Source organism: Hyaena hyaena, unplaced genomic scaffold (assembly GCF_003009895.1).
Source record: "Hyaena hyaena isolate Hyena2069 unplaced genomic scaffold, ASM300989v1 scaffold_481, whole genome shotgun sequence".
In the NCBI taxonomy this organism is placed as follows: Eukaryota; Metazoa; Chordata; class Mammalia; order Carnivora; family Hyaenidae; genus Hyaena; species Hyaena hyaena.
Genome location: NW_024081121.1, coordinates 479,068 through 499,989, shown reverse-complemented (window position 1 = coordinate 499,989; position 20,922 = coordinate 479,068). Strand labels below are relative to the sequence as shown.

At 50.6% G+C, this 20,922-nt stretch overlaps 1 protein-coding gene across 4 annotated transcripts in view; it reads right to left on the bottom strand.

The window, feature by feature from the left end:
- RREB1 (ras responsive element binding protein 1) overlaps nucleotides 1–20,922 on the bottom strand; it is a 133,508-nt gene that overhangs the window by 13,329 nt on the left and 99,257 nt on the right. For all 4 annotated transcript variants that reach the window (XM_039254404.1, XM_039254401.1, XM_039254405.1 and 1 more), the window contains exons 9-10: nucleotides 8,331–8,520; nucleotides 4,265–7,178 (exon numbers count right to left, since the gene is read on the bottom strand). In XM_039254404.1, coding sequence (XP_039110335.1) covers nucleotides 4,265–7,178; nucleotides 8,331–8,520 — 3,104 coding nt within the window. The remainder of the gene's footprint in view (nucleotides 1–4,264; nucleotides 7,179–8,330; nucleotides 8,521–20,922) is intronic.

Below are 20,922 nucleotides of genomic sequence, written 5' to 3'. Positions count from 1 at the left end.
CCCCTAAAACTTGTGGACAGGTAATTTACATGGAAAAGGATCAAAAGATGTCACCTACTTGGTTAGCAATCACAAATTACTGCTTTAGCAGGGGTGCTTCTAAATGTACCTGTGACCACAAGGAGTTATGTCCGCACCAAAGACCCACGACCTCCCTCCACCTTCCAGGAGCCATAAAAACCATCAGCTAGCCAGCGGCACGCTCCACGCTCAGAGAGCAGTCAGGAAACGGAGACTGTGTACTGTGTCATGTGATCTGGCCGGCTGGGGCCATTGGGAGCAGAAGAGTGAGCAGTGAGAGTAAGTTCGAGAACTCAGCTTCACACCCTCAGACTCTTTCCATCTCTCTCCACCCTCAAGGGGGAATGCTTCTTTCTGTATCTGACAGAGGTGCACCTAAGGCTGGCTGGGCAAAAACGGCCAAGGCCACCATCTTCATTCAGAACGTCAAAAGTAGCCTACACCACTGGTGTCTGAGGTACTTTCCATGCTAAGGTCTGCACATGTTGCTGGTTTCAAACTCTGACGCTGGTTGCCTGTGAGCAGTGGGTAGCACAGGGAGGGTCAGCAAAGAAGGGGACTAAAACCAACTGCAAGAGTCCCAAAATGTCAGGGCTGGGTGGGGGGAGGAGGGAGGCTGACCCCAGCCATCCCAGGGTCTTGTCCCCACTTCATTTTAGGAGAAAAGGAAATAGAGAGGAAGGAAGATGGGGATGAGCAGAAATGGGCTGGTTGGATTTTCTGGTACTGGTACTCTCTTGGCCTCTGGCCTAAATGAAGGGGAGAAGGAAGGGACGGTGGACTGTCCTCTCTCAAAGAGGCAACACTCTTCAGGCGGAGAAGGCAAGGAACGAGGAACCATCCCTGCTCACCAGGACACAGGCTAGGAAAGTAGTGCAAGGAAGGAACGTGGCTGTGCGCAGAGAGCTCCCCACGGGAGATAATCTGGATGGCAGATGCCAGCCTCCTCCTGAGACACAATCCCTAGCAGCTGAGCTCCGTGCCCCTCGCCTGAGCCACAGCAATCCCCACTGGACACAAAACACCTGGGAGACAACGTATGGACGGTATGATCGTTCTGTGCCTCTGCCGAGAGGTCACGAGGAGGCGGAATCTTGAGACACATGCGTGGTTTTGCCTAAAGGCAGTCTAAACCCAGACACTGCTCAAAACTTCTGGCTGGAACACAGCTAGATTTTAACCCTTAAAAAAAAAAAAAAAAAAAAAAGGCTTCTTTTCTGTATAACACTTTTGTTTACAGGGCCGTTTCAGAACCGTGTTTAATTTCTGTGCTCATAAGAGCCTCTGTTTTATTCCAAAGCTTCTGGAGGGAGCATGTCACAGACAGCTAGGGAGCCAAAGCCCAGGCAACTAGGGGATCCTTCAATAGCGGAGCGTCTACCAGGAAAACACCAGTGTGTGGGAACAGTGGGTGGGTCAGATGATTTCCCAGGCTCTGTCCAGCTGTGACACTCGATGAATGGAAAATGTTCTAACACAGTCACCAGACACGCCAGCCAAGCAGTCTATAAAATTATTTCACAGAGGTGATGCTGAGGCTGTCACTGGAAGCTGAAGTGAGGATAACAGCAAAGGAAATGAACAGAGTCCAGTGGGCGCCAGCTTTATACAGTGTCTGTGCAGGTGGCTCCTACCATCCCGCGGTCATTCAGGCTGATTACTAGCATCCTGGTCCGTCTCTCTGTTCACCTCATCTCCAGCCCCTTGCCAGTCTTCTGCACTGGCCTATATCAGGATATGTCATGAAGGCAGAAGCAGGCATGCCCTATACACCTGCCAACAGAGAACCAGCAGCCACACATCCCGATGGTGGGGCAGCTGCAGGGAATTTGACCCTGGCTTTGAACTCGAGCTCTAAGACCAGAGGCAAGTTACTCAGCCTCTTTAAGCCTTCATTTCCTCGCTTTGAGACGTGGACAACATCGCCCTCATGGGATGGTCATGAAGACTGCCTCTGGAATGTTTCTCAACCAACCCTGAGTGCTCCCCTCAAGTCAAGGCCAGCTACCCTCACTAGAAGGACAAGGGATGGTCACATGGTATGACAGGAGGTCACGGATGAGGCTGCAACAGACACAGGTGCCAAAGGTCTGGTAACTGGAGAAGGGCAGAACGTGCTGATGATATTTATGTCCACCCCACCCTACTCCATCGTAAACAAGGCTCCCATCTTTCCTTGCTGCTTCCAGGTGCTACCAGACTTTCAACCAGCTCGGACATTTAGGCATTTGAAAGCCAGACAACTGAAATGACTGCTCTCACAAGCGGGAACTCCGATGAGGCACCTGTGAGATGTGGGCACAATTCCTGAAAGGAAATGCCAGCCGCTCCAGGCCTCTTAGGAAGACCGGTGGTTGTCTTGGAAGGGAGAGTCCAGGGCTAAATGGCCTCACCCGAGGAACACATGCAGTGCTTCTACTAAGCATAGGACTCCCAGCTGGAGGCGGGGAGAGGGAGGAGGGCACGGCGTCAGGGGAGCGTAGAGGACGAAGCATGGCGAGAGCCACATGCATCATCAGATCCCAGCCATCTGCTCTCTGGAAAGTGATAGCAGAGGCATGCGCTTCTCCATAAGGCTCTGCTGGTGACGAATCAGTGTCACCCAAAAGACGGTAGCAAGAAGACTGCTGCATGGGACACCTCTTCAAGATGCATCTTCCTTTCTGTCTTAGACCTATTCCTCTACTTTGTCAGGCTTAAATGATCTCAAATGAAAAGAAAATGGCAGCCTGAAAATGCAGATCAGGCTTCAGAAATCTACAAGTTCTGGTTCCTGTTACATATCTGAGTTCTCTGTGGACAGGTATTCCTGGCTTTGCCACCACCAGAGTCCCGGGTTCGAGGCCCCCCCTCAACCCAGAGAGAAAGGACACATCTGTGTGGCAAGCAGCCTCAGAGAAATGTGCTCTCCACTCTCTCACGAGTAGAAACAGCCGGCCATAGGCTTCTGTGACGATCAACCCTTTTAATGAAGCCTTTCCCACCTGAGTACAGAGCATGGCTCACACTAAGTTCCCCGCTACCTTCCCCTCACTATTGTAAACCTTATAACTGAGATTATCAGATCTAGCAACTAAAAACAAATTTGAATTTCCAATAAATATCAAATAAGCTTTTAGTCTATCTCCAATATTGCATATTTAACCTACACTAAAAGTTATTTGATTTTTACCTGAAATTTATGTTTAACTAGCAACCAGTATTTTATCTGGCAATCCTGTATTATACAATTCTTTATTTGGTTTTTAGATCCCGCCATTAGTATTTGGGTAGTAATCTCCAAAAGGTTAAGGATCTCACCCAATTTACCTTTACTTCAATGATATAAATCATGTATAAGTATTCAGTAAATCAGAATTAAGATGAGAACAGATGGTCATATGACTATTAGAAGTACCTGGTATAAAATTACTTAAAATGTATCCTTTTAGGGGCCCTTGGGTGTTGTCTGTTAAGTCAGTTAAGCGTCTGACTCTTGGTTTTGGCTCATGTCACGATCCTGCAGTTTTGTGAGTTCAACACCTGAGTCAGGCTCTGTGCTGCCAGCAAAAAGCCTGCTTGGGGTTCTCTCTCTATTCCTCCCTGATACTGTCTGCATCTCTCCCCAAATAAACTTAAAAAAAAAAAAAAAAAAAAAAAAAAAGTATCCTCTTAAACTTCTTTTTAAAAGTCAACATATAGAAACTAACATTTAAAAAACACTTTAGGGTATCTTTTTTGGCAATGTAAAGTTTGCGATAGTCCCTTTAAGAACAGAGTCAAAAGAACTTCACAGAATGTTCTAAGTTGTAAAAACACTGTGGGGAATCTGAGGCAGTGTTTCTCCTGCCAAAGCACCAATACCTCAGTACCGAGTTCTACTTCTCACTAGCTGTGCTAACCAAGTGACCTTGCTACATCCTCCTGACGGGACGAGGTGGATGAAAGTGAGTGATCCAATGGGCCCAGGACCATTTTCGCCCCCAGACACCAACATTTAACACCTGCCTTCACCGGCAGCCCTTGGAGGGCTGAGACAGTGGGAATGGGTCATTCTGGGTACCAGGGCACAGAGGGAAAAACTGCTGACAGCACCAGGCAAGCCCCCTGCTTCTGAGCCTGAGGATGAAGAGAAACTAGAAATGGGGCCAGGGGAAAAGGGTCCCATGCTTCAACCCCACCTCCTGCTTTCCCCCTCCCGGGGCAGCCAGGCCACAGCCTCCCCTTGGGCACGCAGCACTTACGGCCTGGCGGGCCCTCTTACCAGTGTGTGTGAGCATGTGTCTCTGGAGGGAGCTGGCCCAGGGGAAGACCCGGGGGCAGTGGGGACAGTTGATCTTCTGCAGGCAGTTGGCGTAGGAATTCCGCTTCACCCTCAGCAGCTTGTCTTCAGGGGGGCTGCCCTGCTCTTCGTCACTGGGCCCGTTGGGGTCTGCGGGGGCTCCAGTCACCTCGTCCTGAGCATCGTCCTCTGCGGTCTGTAGAAACGGACTGAACTTGTTGGTGTCTGTAGTGGCCAGCATCTTCTCAATGCTGGCAAACTCCCCACTGGAGTCCAGGTCCACCCCGCCACTGCCGGAGCGAGGCCGGCTCCTCACCCCCCTTTTCCGGCCCCTCTTCTTGGACAAGCCCCCTGGCCCCTGCTCAGTGGGGGAGGCCGCTTCTGGGCTGTTGGCAGGAGGGGACGGGTCGCTGGATTCTTTGGGGCTGGTGGTGTTGCTGGGGGTGGCGGTGGCTCTGGGGACGGGGCTTCCTAAGCTGTCAGGAGCCACGCTGTTACTGCCAGTGCTCGTGGGCCCCGGGTCGGTCACCTTAGCTTTCAGCAAGGTGGGGGCCGAGGACACCGATGAGATGATCTGGGCGATGGAGGCCAGGGGAGGCAGCTCCTCCGACACGGGGGGCTTTGGCAAGAGCAGGGGGGGCTTCGGTCGCAGTGGCCGCAACAGTGAGGGGCTGCTGATGAGGGTGGGACTGCCCAAGATTGGGGAGCTGTTGACCAGAGCTGAGGAGTAGACGGGGACAGCAAGCTGAACGGAGCCCTGCAGGGGCTGGGCGTGGGCTTCCAGACTGGTGGCTGCAGAGGCCGGAGCTGCAGGGGCCGTGGGTTTTTCCAGGATCCCACTGGGCCCCAAGGTCGCCGGCAGGGTAGGGCACACTGGAGGCCCGGGAGAGGGCTGCTCTCCGCTCCCTGGTTCCTGCTCAGGCTTCTTGGCTTCGGCAGAAGCAGCCATGTCCTTGTCTCCTTTCCTGAAGTTCTTAGGGATGGACAGGTCGATAGGCTCCATGGAGCAGTCATAGGGGACTGAGGAGGAGGGGCTCAGGAAGGAGGCCGTGTTCTCCTGCTTCACCTGCACCAGGGCCAGGCCCTTCTGGGAAAAGTCCAGGGGCTCGTTGAAATCCACTGTGAAGCTGCTGGCGGGCTCCAACTTGACGGAGACGTGGGGAGGCAGAGGCTGGGCGGGGCCGCCGTGGAGAAAGCCGTTCTGGGGCTCCAGTAAGGTGGCCAGAGGTTTTCGCTCGCCAAACGCCCCGCCGCCATCCTCGATCCTCACCGAGCCCTCGGCAGGCGCCTCCGCGGGGCTCAGGCCGTCGGCCGCCAGAACGTAGCTCTCGATGTCGTGCTCGGGCACGTGCAGGTGCTGCTTCAGGATGTGGTGAATGCAGTTGCGCTTGGCCGAGAAGGCGGCGCTGCACTCCTTGCACTCGAAGGGCTTGCGGCCCTTGGGGCAGCCGCCCAGGCCGCGGCCGCAGTGCGTGCGCATGTGAATGCGCAGCGCGCGGTAGTGCTTCAGGTCCTCGCCGCACAGCCGACACACTGTGTCCGGGGAGCAGAAAGCGTCCACCATCTCGGCGGCGCTGCTGGTCACGTACTCGATGTTCTTCTCAATGTCCTTGCGGGTGGCCTTGAGGTGCTTCTTGCGCAGGTGCCGCTCGCAGTTGGCCTTGACGGTGAAGGGGTAGTGGCAGATCTTGCAGATGTAGGGCCGCTCGCCGCTGTGCGTGCGCAGGTGGCGGATGAGCGCGGCCTTGTCGGCGGCGATGTAGTCGCAGATGTTGCACTGGTACGGCGAGATGCCCAGGTGGGAGCGCACATGGGCGCGCAGCACCCCCGAGAAGGCGAACACCTGGTTGCAGAAGCGGCAGGGGTAGAGCACCTTGCGCATGGCCGGTGTCTTCTTGCTGCCGGGCCCTGTCATGATGGCCTTGAGGTCGCCTTCCGTTATCTCCTGCTTGATCTTGGCCTCCATGCTCAGGGGCAGTAGGGCCTCGATGATGCTGTCTTGTTCCAACTGCGTCTTCATCTCGGCCTGGCCGGGCAGCTCCACCCGCGGCTGCTGCAGGAAGAGCTGGGCAGCCGTGTCCGGCTGGGCACCCGCCTGGGACTGCAGCAGGTGGGCATTGGGGACCGCCTCCATGGGGGCTTTGAGGAGCTTCAGGGGCGGTGGGGGGAGGCTGGGGCTGATGCAGCCCGGGGAGGCCTGCTGGGCATTGAGGAGAGGAGGGGGTGTGGAAGTGGCCACCACCGTCCGCGGGGTGACCAGGGGCTTTGGCTTCAGAGGGGGCATATGTTTGAAAATGGCCTGCAGGGGGGCAGCAGGGGCCTTGGAGAGAGGCGGAAGACTGATCTGAGGGGGAGCAGAGGCCGCCATCTTCAGAATCTGCTGGATGTCGGCCAGCTCGATGGCTGACTCGCCGGAGATGGGCTTGACCACAATACTACTGTCGGGCTGGATGATGAAGCCCTTCTGGAAGGGCTGCAGGGATAGGTGTTTCATGCTCTCCTTCGTAGCCGGCAGGACGGTGAGAGAGCCGCCCAGGGAAGCAGCTTCGAAAGGAGACAGACTCAGCATGTTGGTGCAGCCGGGGTCCTGAGGTAGCGGACACTTGAGTGTCTGGAGCTGTATTGCTTGGTTGTCATCCGGCAGGGGCTCCTCGGCGGGGGCAGGCCTGACGTCTTTGGTGTGCTGCAGGCCCAGCAAGGCCAGGAAGACCTTCTGGTCCAGGGCGTCACCAGGCAGGGTCTTGGCCTGCAGCCTGTCCCGTCCCTGGTCCGTGGCGACGTGGGTCTGCTTGTGCAGGGTGAGCGAGGAGAGCATGGGGAACGCCTTGTCACATGTGTCGCAGACAAAACGGTGCTGTTCGCTGATGCACCTTCGTAGGTTTGTTTCACACCAGGCCTGCGTGGAAGCCGGGTCGGCAAAAGCAAGGGAATAGAGAGGATTTAAAAATAATCACTACCCCGAGATGCAGATGTTACACAGCTGCCTTAGTACCCAGCCTTTCTCTGTTATGCCTAAGAAGTTGGCTTCCCCCTGCTTGCGAATTCCTCTTCCCAGACTGAATAAGGAAGACCACAAACCACCTTAAATGTCACATTGCCTGATGAATGATATCAATCCCTAGGGTATCTCAGAGAAGCACTGAAACACGATTAAGTAACACCAATACAAAGGGCCCTTCCTGGGAAGGGACATGAGGCTGCACCATCTGGGGGGAGGGTCAAGTGAGTGTATATACATGGGTATACACACGTGGGCATATGCATCTGGAATAACCCAATAGGCTTGCAGCTTCTGTGCCTAAAGAGTTTTACTGTTGACATCCTCAATCTCAATTTTTAAAAATTGAAAAAAAAAAAAAGTTTCAAAATAGTTTTTGGTAGGCAGAGAACAAATATGGTTCGGGTTAACAATACCCAAAAAACATTTTTAATAGAATCTACAACACTGGAAATATTTACCTGTAATGTGGATATTAAAGAAATATTTAATTCTGGGGCACCTGGGTGGCTCAGTCAGTTAAGTGTTTGACTTCAGCTCAGGTCAAGATCTCACGATCTGTGAGTTCAAGCCCCACGTCGGGCTCTGTGCTGACAGCTCAGAGCCTGGAGCCCGTTTTGGATTCTGTGTCTCCCCCCCTCTCTCTACACCTCTCCCGCTTGCACTCTGTCTCTTTCTATCTCAAAAATAAATATTTAAAAAAAATTTTAAAAATACAAATTCAGTTCAGATAGGGCTGGGGTGGGGGTTGGGGGTGGGGAGCACTTCACAACTTTAAATCCAAATGCCCTAAGATTGGGCGAAAGGCACTGATGAGCTAGACTCATATACAAGAAATTCAACACAAGATTTTAAAACCCAACCATCCTTCTCAACAACCCAATGGAGATCGAAAGTGTCAAGCTGAATTTCAAGAGGAAACATCGTTATAAAAAAAGACAAAACCCAACAGACAACATTTTAAGGAAGGGAAACCTCAGGGTAAGGAGGTGCAGTCCAACCACACGGCCCAGGGAGGCGGCTGCTGGTTCTGCGGGCCAATCAAAATACCTGAGAAATTCGAGGAAACTTCCTACAGGAGAAGTCAGTGAATCCTAAGTCATGGAAGCCAGCAGGAATGGAAGGGTTGTTCTGTATGAAAGGCCTTCCCATCGCGTCCCTGGGAAGCTGTTTGTGGACAAGTGCGTTGTGGCGTAGCAATCCTCGATGTGTTCGAAAGGTGACGCAGCAAATGTCACATCTGGGAGAAAAATGGGACAGGGATATAAGGAGGCGGCCCTATCAGGGCTTCCACTTGTCCAGGAGCGTATTGTATTTGTTGTTGCTTCATTTCAATTGAAATAAAAATGGTATGACCTCCAGAAGCCAGTCTGCTCACAGGTAGCACCAAGAAAAACACTTCCTTGAAAAAAAGTATGTTTTACCAGCTTCTGGATACCCAAGCTTTGTAGACAGAACAGGTGTGTCCATTAATACAGTTGGGAACCTAAAGCCACGCTGCAAGCTTACTTCTGCTTACTTTAACTATGTGTCATAGAGCGACCATTTCCAAGGTTTTCTCCCTCCCTCAGCTCAATGGAGTTTTAATGATCATAATTGTTTACAAGCCAAATAGCGTAAATTTACACAGCATCTAGAGCAGTCACATTGGCATCCCCAGTCTCTGATGGACCCGGATGAAACGATAATCAAATTCTCCAACTAAATCAGTAGTCCAAGACACTGACTATGTATTCAATTCAGATATTACCATCATTATCTACAAAGTAACTGTCGCTCCCACACTAAGCCCGGAGCATGACCCTGGCAGGCAGGTCCTGACTTCCATCTTACAGATAAAAATAGAGGCTCAAAGTCCTTAAGCGATGTGGCTGAGGTCACACAGCCAGTATGAAGCAAAGACAGAATATGAGCCCCCTTCACCCTCCCGCCCATACCTGTTACGATGAGGGGCTCCTATTCCTTGAAAGACCCCCACAGATGCAGCCCATCTAAAGATCAGCCTTCCCCCCCCCCACCCCCACCCCACCTTCCGAGATGATCTCCATCTTCAATGTCCTGGGCCACACAGATGTGAAGCACACACATTTTATAATGCTTCCTCCACTCTTCATACCAGCGCCACCTTCTGGGTCTTTGCTGAGAACTGCCCTAACTATCCAGTCATTAGGGTATTATCAATATCCTCTAGCTTGTCACTAAATACAGCAGCCATGAGCCACATGGGGCTGTTTAAGTGAATTAAAACTTCCTCAGTCACATCAGCCTCATTTCAACATCGGAATCAGGCAATGTAGACCTGATATACTGCTATGTTTCCACGACCACAGAAAGTTCTACTGGACAGTGCTATGTGCCTAGCAATTTTCCAAGTATTTGCTTGCAGGCACACATGCGTTTGTCACTCACAACCCCCCAAGGCAGGTCCTAGGGGTGCTTTAAAAAGAACCTGGGACGCGGAGGGGTAGGGCAACCTGCTCGAGTCTGCTTGCACGCACCTTCATGGAAAACATTTTTTTTTTTTTGGTTTGAGATTCTTCTCTGGAAACAGATAATGAAATGACCAGTGAGGCAGCTGAGCTCATCATCCTCTCGCGCTGAAAGAAGTGCCAAGTATGTGCAATTCTGTTGTCCTTACCGTGCGGAGGCAGGCCCCAGCAAGCGAGGTCCTGCTGTGCGCCCACCTCTCCTATCTCCGGTGCTACTCGGCCGCATCTTGCCATCAAGACTCCTGTCATCGTTCAATTAAATTTAGAATGCTGGGTTCCCACGAGCCACTCAAAACACAGAGCTCCTTCCGGGGGAACGGTGCTGAGGTTCACCGACTGCGAGACAGACGCTCCAGGGCCCCCACGGTACGGCTGCGTCTCCCTCCCCAGCAATCACTTGCACGCAGCCCATGTTCTGGGGGGGTAGGGGGGGAGGGACCCCCACCCACAGGGAACCCTGCCCAAAACACCCGCAGGGCTAAGTCCCAGGCTGTGAGAAGTTAAGTAGGAAAGCAGTGTGTCTGTGGTTTCTCGGTGAGGCTCTCCTTCTGTCTGGAACACGCGTGGAGGGGCCGTGACCTCGACACCCCACAGCAGCTCGGTCCTGTCTTGCTGCCTGGAAATGATGGTTTTCTCTTCTACCACGGTGACTTCAGTCTCCCCTGACCCAAGTTCAACTGCACACTCTCGGAGCCCCTAACCCCCACGCCAGCAGTCAGCTGACAACTCTGTACTGACTGAAGGGATGAGAGAAATGCCTGAATTTGGGAAATATGGCGCTGATCAGATATATATGGTGATACTAAGAAATCACTGTTACCTTTTGAAGTTGTGATAATATTTGGGTTATGCTTTTTTTTCCCCTTTCTACATCCCTTTTCTTTATAGGTACGTAATGAAATACTGTTAAGTGAAATGGGAAGCCTGGGGATCTTTTTTGCAATGACTTGGAATGGGGGAAGGGTGCGTGAGAGGGTCATGACACCGTGCTCTCTACTTGTGCCTACGTTTGAAATGTTCCTAATATATTTAAAAGAGAGAAACATCTAATTACAAATGGCTGAGAGCAGGCTGACTTTTTGCCTCTTTTTCTGAGCTTCAGCGACGTCCACAGCACTATCTGTGGTAGATGAGTGCAGGGGGTTCAGTCTATAAACCCCAGGAGAGAAGCCCTTGCGCAGTCTCACTGTGGCGCGGGTGAAGGGAAGGAGCCCACTTCCCCAGCAAACCTACAGGACAATCAGAGCTTCTGGGAAAAGGTGGAGGCGCCAAGCCCAGAAGGCTCCACAGCATGGGACTCAGGCGTAGGCAGAGTGACCGCACTCAGCAGGCGGGGCAGTCAAGCCTATGGCCTCACTGGCTTGGCCCTTTATTAACTGGAGGATGGTTCTGAGTCTCTCTCCCTGCGTCTTCCCTTCTTTCCTGTCCTGGCTTTACGTAAGCAGGTGAGGACTGGGAAGCTGTGGGGAACAGAAGCTGGTCTGTGCCCTCCCCGGAAGGTGAGAACAAGGGGAGGCGAGAAAGACTAGGGCAGGTGCTGAGGGCTGTCATCCGCTGGGCACTCTGCACCTGAAGTCTGCACTCTCTCTTGCCAAATTAATAGTTAGCACCGACTGCATACATTTTGAGGAGGACGTATGTAGAGTGTTTCAGATTCATGTTTGCCAGTGGTGGGCACTGTCCCGGATGCTGGCATTCCACAAGTACCTAAACTCATTTGTCCCAACAACCCTGCGAGACAAACAGCACTGGCAGACTCAGCGAGCGGTGTGACTGATCATTCAGTCATGCCTGACAGTTGGCCCTGGCTCCTCACCCAGCTCTACCCTGCACCTCGCAGAGAGGGGCTCATTGATCAAAGTCCGGTAAAGGCTGGGTGGGGCACTCATAAAAAAAAAAAAAAACACCTCATGTGTACATTATTTTATCTAAAACATATACAGTCGGTCCTCGTTATTGGTGGATTCTGTATTTCTGGATTTGTTTACCTGCTAAAACATATCTGTAAACACCAAATCAATACTCGCAGCGCATCTGAGGACATGCAAAGAGAGGTGAAAACCCAGCCGCCCTCCGCGTGTTCCCGGCTGCGGCTGATGGCGATGCTGCCCTTTCATCTCGTTTCAGCTCTCACCATACATGAGTGTCCTTCTGCAGTCTATTTAGTGCCATATTTGTAGCACTAAATCTGTGCTTTTTGCTGGCGATTTCATGGTTTAAAATGGACTCCCAGCATAGAGTTAACACGCTACCTACACCACACTGCTTCGCAAGAAACACTGACGTGCCTTATGGCGAAAACGCGTGAGTCAGGCAAGCTTTATTCAGGCGTGAATTACAGTGCTGCTGGCTGTGAGTTCACTGTGAATGAGTCAGTGGTATTCATTCAGAGTTCCTTAAACAGAAACAAAAACACAAAAATTTCTGTACTGATTAGCTGATGAAAATGTAAGCAGAGGCTCGCAGGAAACTATAAGGAACAACCTTTCACGTTCACTAATTCTGTGTTTGCTGCAATCTTCAGGGACACAGCTGCTGTGAAGACAGCAGTAACCAACCCTGCATTCACTCTCCAGGAGCTTGCGTCTGAGTCTAGATGCACCCGGAGAAGTTCCATGTGTTTATCACAGTGTGAATCATACTCCCAATACAACATCTTTGATATCCGATTTTAGACTCTTTGACGCAGAGCAAGAGCTTAGATTTTTGCGTATCAAGCTAAAGCAGGATCCTTTTAGGCTTTTATGATTATTTCTCTCAACTGCTCACAGATGTCTTGCCTACCCTAAATTTGACAGCAATTAAGTACTCTGTCTAATCTGGACCATAAACAAGACAGCCCAACTTAGTTTTCACAGAGATTATTTTTTTTTTTAACGTTTATTTTTGAGAGTGAGAGAGAGCGAAAGCGTGTGCCGAGGAGGGACAGAGAGAGAGAGGGGAGACAGAGGACCCAAAGCAGGCTCTACACTGACAGCAGAGAGCTCGATGCGGGACTTGAACTCATGAACCAGGAGATTATGACCTGAGCCGAAGTTAGACACTTAACTGAGTTACCCATGCACCATGCCCCTCACAGAGATTATGCTTCTAAAAAAATGTCATTTGTTTATACAAAATTCTATTGATTATAGGAAATGATCACAAGTATTACTGATACAAACAGGCTGGGTATATGTAATACTGACTCTTGGTATCATGCAAGTCTACTGAGAAAGGGGAGCAGGTGAGCCTGAGGACTGAGCTACGAACTCTGTAAGCTGTACACCTGGCAAGTAGAATGTTTTTGAGCATGTACCCTTATCCATTTGCTGTTTTAACACAGAAATGTATGTGTGCGTGTTACGTATAGATATTTGCATACATCAGGTATGTTACAAAATATAACAAGAGACATTTTTAAAGGGTTAGATAAAAGGTCTATTATTTTTTTCTTATACCCCAGAGACCTTTCTGAATACCCTCCCTGAGTCTCCTGCACTAGTGTGGGGCCAGCTGGCCATGAAACTTCAGTGTGAAGGGCAAGAGAAGTCAGTTTTCTTTTTTTTTTTTACATATATTTATTTTTTTGAGAGAGAGAGACAGAGCACAAGGTGGGTAGAGGCAGAGAGCGAATGAGGCACAGAATCTAAAGCTGGCTCCAGACTCTGAGCTGTCAGCACAGAGCCTGACATGGGGCTCGAACTTACAAACCATGAGATCATAAGTTGAGCCAAAGTTGGACATTTAACCGACTGAGCCACCCAAGCGCCCCATTCTTCTAAAAGGGAGTGGAGTGTCTTATAATGTGGTAATTAGAATTTACTTCACTTCTATCACAACTGTTGAGTTTTTAAGGATACTGTTTTCTTCACTTATCTCTACACGTCTACTCCTTCCTTTCTTCATTCTCTCACTCACCTTCAAACCTCTCCTGTCTTTGGCATCTAGGTTAGTTTCACATATAGTAGGTGCTCAATAAACACACGACTGATTTAACCAGCACTGGCACAATGCTCTGTGTCACTCATGGAAGGCATCTGGGGAGTGGTACAGGATGGGCTCAGGAGCCGTGGGGGAGGGGAAGTGGAGGTCATGTGACCTTGGACCACTCATTTCATCTGCATTTTGGCTGCCAGGTGGGCAAAATCTCCCAAACAGGCTTGAGATAGGAATCTGCCCCCTCATGACCTTCTTAGTACAGTGACAATTAAGTGAGAGGACCCCGAGTCTAAGGACATCTGATGCCACAAGAACCTGTGAGAACTCTTCCCCATCCTTCTCTGAGCCTCTGTTTTCTCATCTGTAAAATGGGCATTTTTAGAGCTACTGTCAGTGATGGAGAACCAAATGCTTGGGAAGCTGCAAGGTGCTACTTGACCATGATCATATGCTGCTGGGAACCAGAGCCACCAGGCGCAGTCAGTCTATCTCCTGGCCACTCTAGCTAACACGAGAATGCAGGGGGAGTGAACTTTAATTTTAAAGGATGTGTTCTCTCTTCATTCTCAAGAACTTGACCACTGTCTCCACTGTTTCTGTTTCCTTTTGAGACTGACAGGAGAAATGCATGTGCTTCCTGGTTGCCATCTGCCTCCCCGCCCAGTCCCCACTCCTGCTCCCGGGGCCACAGCTCAGAAGAGAAGCACATGTCATCCCAGCCTGCACATGCACCAAGAGCCTTCTAGTAAGACCTAAACAAGGCCCACATCCACAACTTCACACCTCTGTTTTCCTGGGATTCAGCCAAGGCACTCCTAGTTCACTTCTGAAAAGATACAGAATGTCATCTCGCAAACAAGCAGCTGGAAAGTGGCGGAGGAAAAAAAATCAGCTTTGAAACCAGAAGTATATCATGAGGCTAGTTAAAAGGAAGAAAATAAAACCCCACAGAAAAACACTGCCTCCCATCTCACGCTCGGCACCTGTTGGCAGACCTTAAATAAAACCAGTGTGGAAAACCATCACCCAGAAAGTTTTGGATGGGCCTTTGTGAGCCAGAGACACTCCGGTTCAACCAGCCTTCCCAAGGCCCCCCTGGGAAGAACACTTTGCAACTGTGTTTCTAAAGAGCTCTTCAAGGACAATGGAGGTCATTGTCAATCTGTGGGCGATGCTGCTCACCGCAGGCTCTGATCTTGGGGTATTTGCTAACCTCACTTGGGCTTGTCAGTCTTCATTAAGACCAGAGCCACTGGTCCCTGTGACTCTCCACTCACCCTTGCTTTTGGGATCTCAATCCTGCCCTGCACAGTACTCCGGGTACTCATGCACGGTACCATTGCAAACATTCAGAAGGAGCAGGGCTGTACTTTAATGGTCATAGGACCAAGGACTACTGTAGGGCACTTTCATCTTGCATGTGATTTTGACAACATGCCAGAGGGAAATCTTAACAAACTTGAGATTGCTTTTTGATACTGTGGCAATGCAAATAGAGGGTAACTTTTCCAAATGGAAAAGAAGTTCACTCTCGGTAAGATCAATGGATTTGAAGGAATGTGTATCCAGTTATAGGATTTAATATATTTTTTGATGTTTTTTATTTTTGGGAGAGAGAGAGAGGGACAGAGCACGAGCAGGGGAGGGGCAGAGAGAGAGAGGGAGACACAGAATCTGAAGCAGGCTCCAGGTTCTGAGCTGTCAGCACAGGGCCCAATGCAGGGCTTGAACTGGTGAATCGCAAGCTCATGACCAAGGCTGAAGTCAAGCGCTCAACCGACTGAGCTACCCAGGTGCTCCTCCAGCTAGAAGATTGAAAGATGCTAATAGGGCGCCTGGGTAGCTCAGTCATTAAGCATCTGACTTTGGCTCAAGTCATGATGTCACAGTTCCTGAGTTTGTGTCCCACATCAGGTGAGCCCTGTGCCTCCCTTTAGGTAAAACACAAGTCCCACTTAGGGTGAGCCCCACTTCTCTCTTTCTCCCTCTCTCCGTGCCCCTTGCTCACTCCCCTTCCCCCTCCCCCCCCCCCCATGAAGAAAAGATGCTAACAGAACTCCACTGACACTTCTAAATCAAAACTTTCTCTTGATTTTGGCCCAGGTCCTGATCTCATGGTTTGTGAGATAGAGTCCCTCTGTCAGCACAGAGCCTGCTTGGAATTTTCTCTTTTTTCCTTTCTCTCTGTCCCCTCCCCTACTTGTACGCACATACCCACACTCTCTCTCAAAAAAAATAAAACCTTCCTTTAAAATTTTTTTCATTTATTCTTTTAGAATCACATACTGAAATAAATTACTCTAAGAAAAACAAAAACTCATCAGTGAAAAAAACTCTCAAGGACAAGGTGAGGTTACATATCAAACACAGGAATGAATGCTAATGTGGATGTTCGGCCCACCCTCAATTTACACACACACACACACACACACACACACACACACACACACACACACACACACTTTACACATATACACCTGTATGTGAACCCCAAATCACTCTGCGCACAGACACGGTGTTTCTGTACCCCAGTGCAGTTCACCAGAGCCAATTTCACCCAGAAAACATGTGAATTCCAACACACGACAGCAAATGCTTCTATAAAAAAGAAATGTGAATTCAGAATACTGCAGATGTTACCATTCTCCAGTTCATCACCTATGACATCCCAGCGTCCCTCAGGGCTGCTCAGTCATGGTTGCTCCTGTGACTGGGCTGGGGCTCCCAAGTTGTGTTAGGGTTGGGTGGTAAGGCAGGAGCTATGGTTTGGGGAATGCAGTCAGGGCCCTCCTAACAGCAGAGGCGAAAAGCAGCTGCCTGCAGCTTATCTGCTCCCACCCCCCCTTCCTCAGCACCACTTGCAAGGTCACTGAAGGGTCTGGGTAGGTGTGAAGCACAGATAGGAGGGGGCTGGAGTGGGGGGGGTCTTAGGGGAGTGAAATGTCTCCCAGCAGCATGCAGGCAAGTGAGCCAAGTTTCCATGGTGGCCCCTGGGGGCTGGAGGGATGCACCACAACCACAGCTCTGCTTGTCCCTTCTCCCCCAGAGATTAAACAAATAAGCAAAACTGCACAGCAGCCTGGCCCTGGCCTTGACTTTGGCCGGCCTGGACAGAGCACATTGCTGGCACAGTCAGAGAAGCTGGACTCTCATGGGAACACCAACTGTACTAGTCCTGAAGGCACAGAGAGACCCAACTCCTCCAGCCACAGCTCAGCATTTGCCCCTGGCTGTTGCAGGCACACAGACAGCAAAGCAAGGACGGAACATGCCACAAGCCAGCTCCGGAAGTACCCTCCTTGGTTAGTGGAGGGGTTTGGCTGTCCTTTTAGTTCTCAGAGGACTTTAATGAAAACGAATGCTCTTATTCATACCCATATCCACCACCAGTCTTAAAAAGACAAGTTAGAATTTTTGAGTCACTGAATGGAGGACTAACCCCTGTCACAGTGTGCCTGTGGTAATGAGGCAGGGCACCATGGTATCAGTTCTTATTGATTGATTGTTTGTTTATTGTAAGAGAAAGAGAGGGAGGGAGGGAGACAGAGGATCCAAAGCAGGCTCCATGCTGACAGCAGAGAGCCTGATATGGGGCTGGAACCCACAAACTGTGAGACCATGACCTGAGCTGAAGTTGGATGCTTAACCGGCTGAGCCACCCAGGTGCCCGGATATCAGTTGTTTTATAACACAAGCCCTTGTAAGAAGACACTACATTCTTCCTTCTTATTTATTTCTTCAAAGAGAACTATACATAAGCCTGCGCTGGCGTAGAAATGCGGTATGATAAATGTGCTACTATAGTCTGGGTAGGAACAGAGGGTCCAGAGGAAGCCCTGAACAAAGCCAGTAGTTTGGGAGGTTCACAGCAGAGCTCACAGCTACACATCAAGAAGAGCTCTCACCTGGGGAACTTGGGGGGCTCAGTGGGTGAAGCGTCCAACCTCGGTTCAGGTCATTATCTCGTGGTTTGGGAGTTCAAGCCCTGTGTCAGGCTCTGTGCTGACAGCTCGGAGCCTGGAATCTGCTTCAGATTCTGTGTCTCCCTCTCACTGTACCCCTCCCCTACCTATGCACGTGCGCTCTCTCCCCCCCCCCCACCTATGCGCTTGCTCTCTCTCTAAAAAGTAAAAAAAAAGAATAGCTCTCACCATTAAGGACACCAGCCCTGAAATTAGCAATGTGTCCATGCTCATTGGAGTACCTAAGATGAGAAAGAAGCATGCACACCCTTCAAAGATGCAGTCAAGTCAAGGTAAACCTGAAGGGAAATGTGTCAGCAATGGGATTTACTGAAGTGGAGAGCAAGGCTACCAAGAAGCTTAAAAAAAAAAAAAAAAACAACAACAGAAAAATCGTGTGGCTCAACAAGTTTGAAATTAGCTCCTCCCAGTGCCTGCTACAGTGTGTGTGCTCATCTGGTGGACCACCGCTCTCCAGGTGAAGAAAACTCTGAAGTCAACTGAAAATATATTTTGGATAAACAGCTTCGGCAAATTTCAAACATTAGGAAACACCTTTCTTTAGAACTCTCAGGCCTCCCCGACAATCTAAGGAAAATGAAGTGTGGTTTCACTATATAAGGGTATCAAGTCCCTTCGAGCTTCTAACTGTCTGGCTTTTGCAGTTGGATTACAAAATTTGGTAGGTAGGACTCAGACCAAATTGAAACAGCCACGCGGCTTCCCGATCTTTACAAAAGCAGAACTAGAGAAAAGAGGCTCTTTGTAACAATAAAAGACTAGAGGACAAACCACTTTCATGTTCTCTGTCCATTATAAATAGTACCTGGGCAAAGCCCTGGAATGTGACTCCTCAATTTCCTTGGAATGGGATACCCGTTCCATGTCTGTTGCAGTCTGAGGACTGGACTGCCACCCTCAGCCCCGCCACAGCCCTCCAATGCCTTTTCCAGATGCGCAAACCGTGTCGGCTTGCCCGGGGGGCCACGGGGATGCCAGGTAGGAGGCTGGGCTGGCTGGCGGGAGCTGGTCAGCTCAACTCCATGCTGCTCTGCTATCCGTTTAGAGGACAGTGATTTGCAGATGCCCTCAGCAATTCTACAACCCATGGCACATTCTTAATGTCTGGACACCAGACAGCCACTCACCTGTGAGCCTTCCCTGCCACTAATACTCCCCGAGCAGCCAGCAGGCCTGGCCCCTGTCATCAGAGCCTATGAGATAACTTGCTGAGACCGTTCAGCTCACCCTGGCTACCTCGCTGAGATACTGAGTTTCTTGATCATTACACTGTTTTAACGGAGAGACTGACATTCCTTCTTACAAGGGATTTCATGCTCCATTTTTTTCCTGTTGTGTCTCCAGAGGCAAGAAGGGGTAAGTGCAAACAACCTCTCCTGGGGAGCCCCACCCGGTTCAGACATTCCTGCCTTGGTGCCCACCCTTCCCCGCCCTCTCTCCCGTCCCAGCCAGAGAACTGACATCCAACAGCTGCACTAATCTTTCCCAGTTGCTGGGAGCAACAGTGAGGGCCCTGACCGGTGATGGGCGCGGCAGCTTGCCCTCCCCACACCCAGGAATCCGCCAGACTGCACACTGTGTCTGACACCCTGCCTGGACGGTTCAACCAATCAGTGGCGTGAAGTCAGGGCAGGTCCCAGACACCTGACCACGGGCAGGTTAAGGGCAGAAGCTGGTGGCCGCCTGGGCTCGGAACAGCCCCATGTCATGGGGAGGCCCCTCCAGCAGGGTGGAGTGGGGATCCCGACAAAGGCGCCTCTCACTTCCAGCTTGGCCGGGGGGACATGTCCCCTGTCTCCCCACTCAGCCCCCAGCACCATTTCAAAGCTGCCTCCACTTGGCCAAGATGCTGATTAGGATGACATGTGTGAGCCCAAAGCCATGTGAATTAGTCTTTATGGGCTCCCTGTAGGTGATGCGGGTGTGTATGGGGAGGGTGGTGCAGTGAAGGGAGCCAAACATTCCTTGAAACACTTGAGAATCCAGAAGAAAGAAGGTTCTGGCACCTCCCTCCACCACCATGATGAGGGGGGCGGCTTTCAGCCTGGCCTGCGTGCCTGGAACAGCACTTACCGTCACCATGCGGGTGCGGGACAAGCCCTCATACGGCCGGGAGGGTGAGCCTGCTGGAGCCCACTGTGTTCCCCACGTGCTCATTCTTGACACAGATTTCTGGGCATCACCTTAAAATTTCTCCTACTGACAATCAAGATCAATAGTTTGATCAGACCAAGGAAAGCCTCCTTGGTGTCACCTACAGGACACCATGAAGTGTCACAACATCCAGTGTAAAATGTCAAGGGAAGCTTTACACTAACTGGATCTGGCTCCCTCTGTTCGGACAATAGGCAACTTGGGCCCTTCACGGCCCTGAATGTATCCCTTTTGCTTTGCTTTAGAACTTCCCATTTGTTTCCTGACTGGCCCTGGAGGGGCCCTGTCTCTAACATCACTGTTTTTTTTTTCTCCTTCAAGTCTGGTCGGGTGCCTGGCACACAAGAAACAATCATCTGGATACATTTTAACTAAAATAATTTAAAAATTATTTATTATCTGACCTTTCATCAGGAAGCCATGTAAGATTATACAATAACTTTTGCTATATTTTGCCCTCGGCAGCAGCCGCAGAGCCATGGTAACCACCCAGCTGTCACCCCTCCTGGCCCAGCCAGCCCCCGCCAGCCCGAGACAAGCCATCAAACACAAGCCTGGGGGCCTTTACAGCCAAGCTGCTGCCTCAGAGCCTTCCCTGCTGTCAGTGGGCTTGTCCTGGAGCCACACCTGTGTGGTGGGCCGCTGTGTCCCCAGAGGGTGGCTGGTTCAGATTGACATGGGCTGTCACCACACTCACCAAACGGTACAGGCTTTGTATGTCAACAAGAAGGTAACACACTGATTATGTGTTGATGTTATATTTTGGTATTTACTGGTATAGTGAGCAAAGAAACATGATTAATTTCACCTACTTCTTTTTTACTTTTTTTTTTTTTAACGTTTATTTATTTGAGAGAAAGAAGCAGAGAACATGAGCAGAGGAGGGACAGAGAGAGAGACACAGAATCCGAAGCAGGCTCCAGGCTCCCAGCTGTCAGCACAGAGCCCGACGCATGGTCTGAACCCACGGACCGGGAGACCATGACCTGAGCCGAAGCTGGATGCTTAATGGACTGAGCCACCCAGGCGCCCCTCTTTTTACTTTTTAAAATGTGACCACTAGAGGGGCGCCTGGGTGGCTGTGTCGGTTAAGCA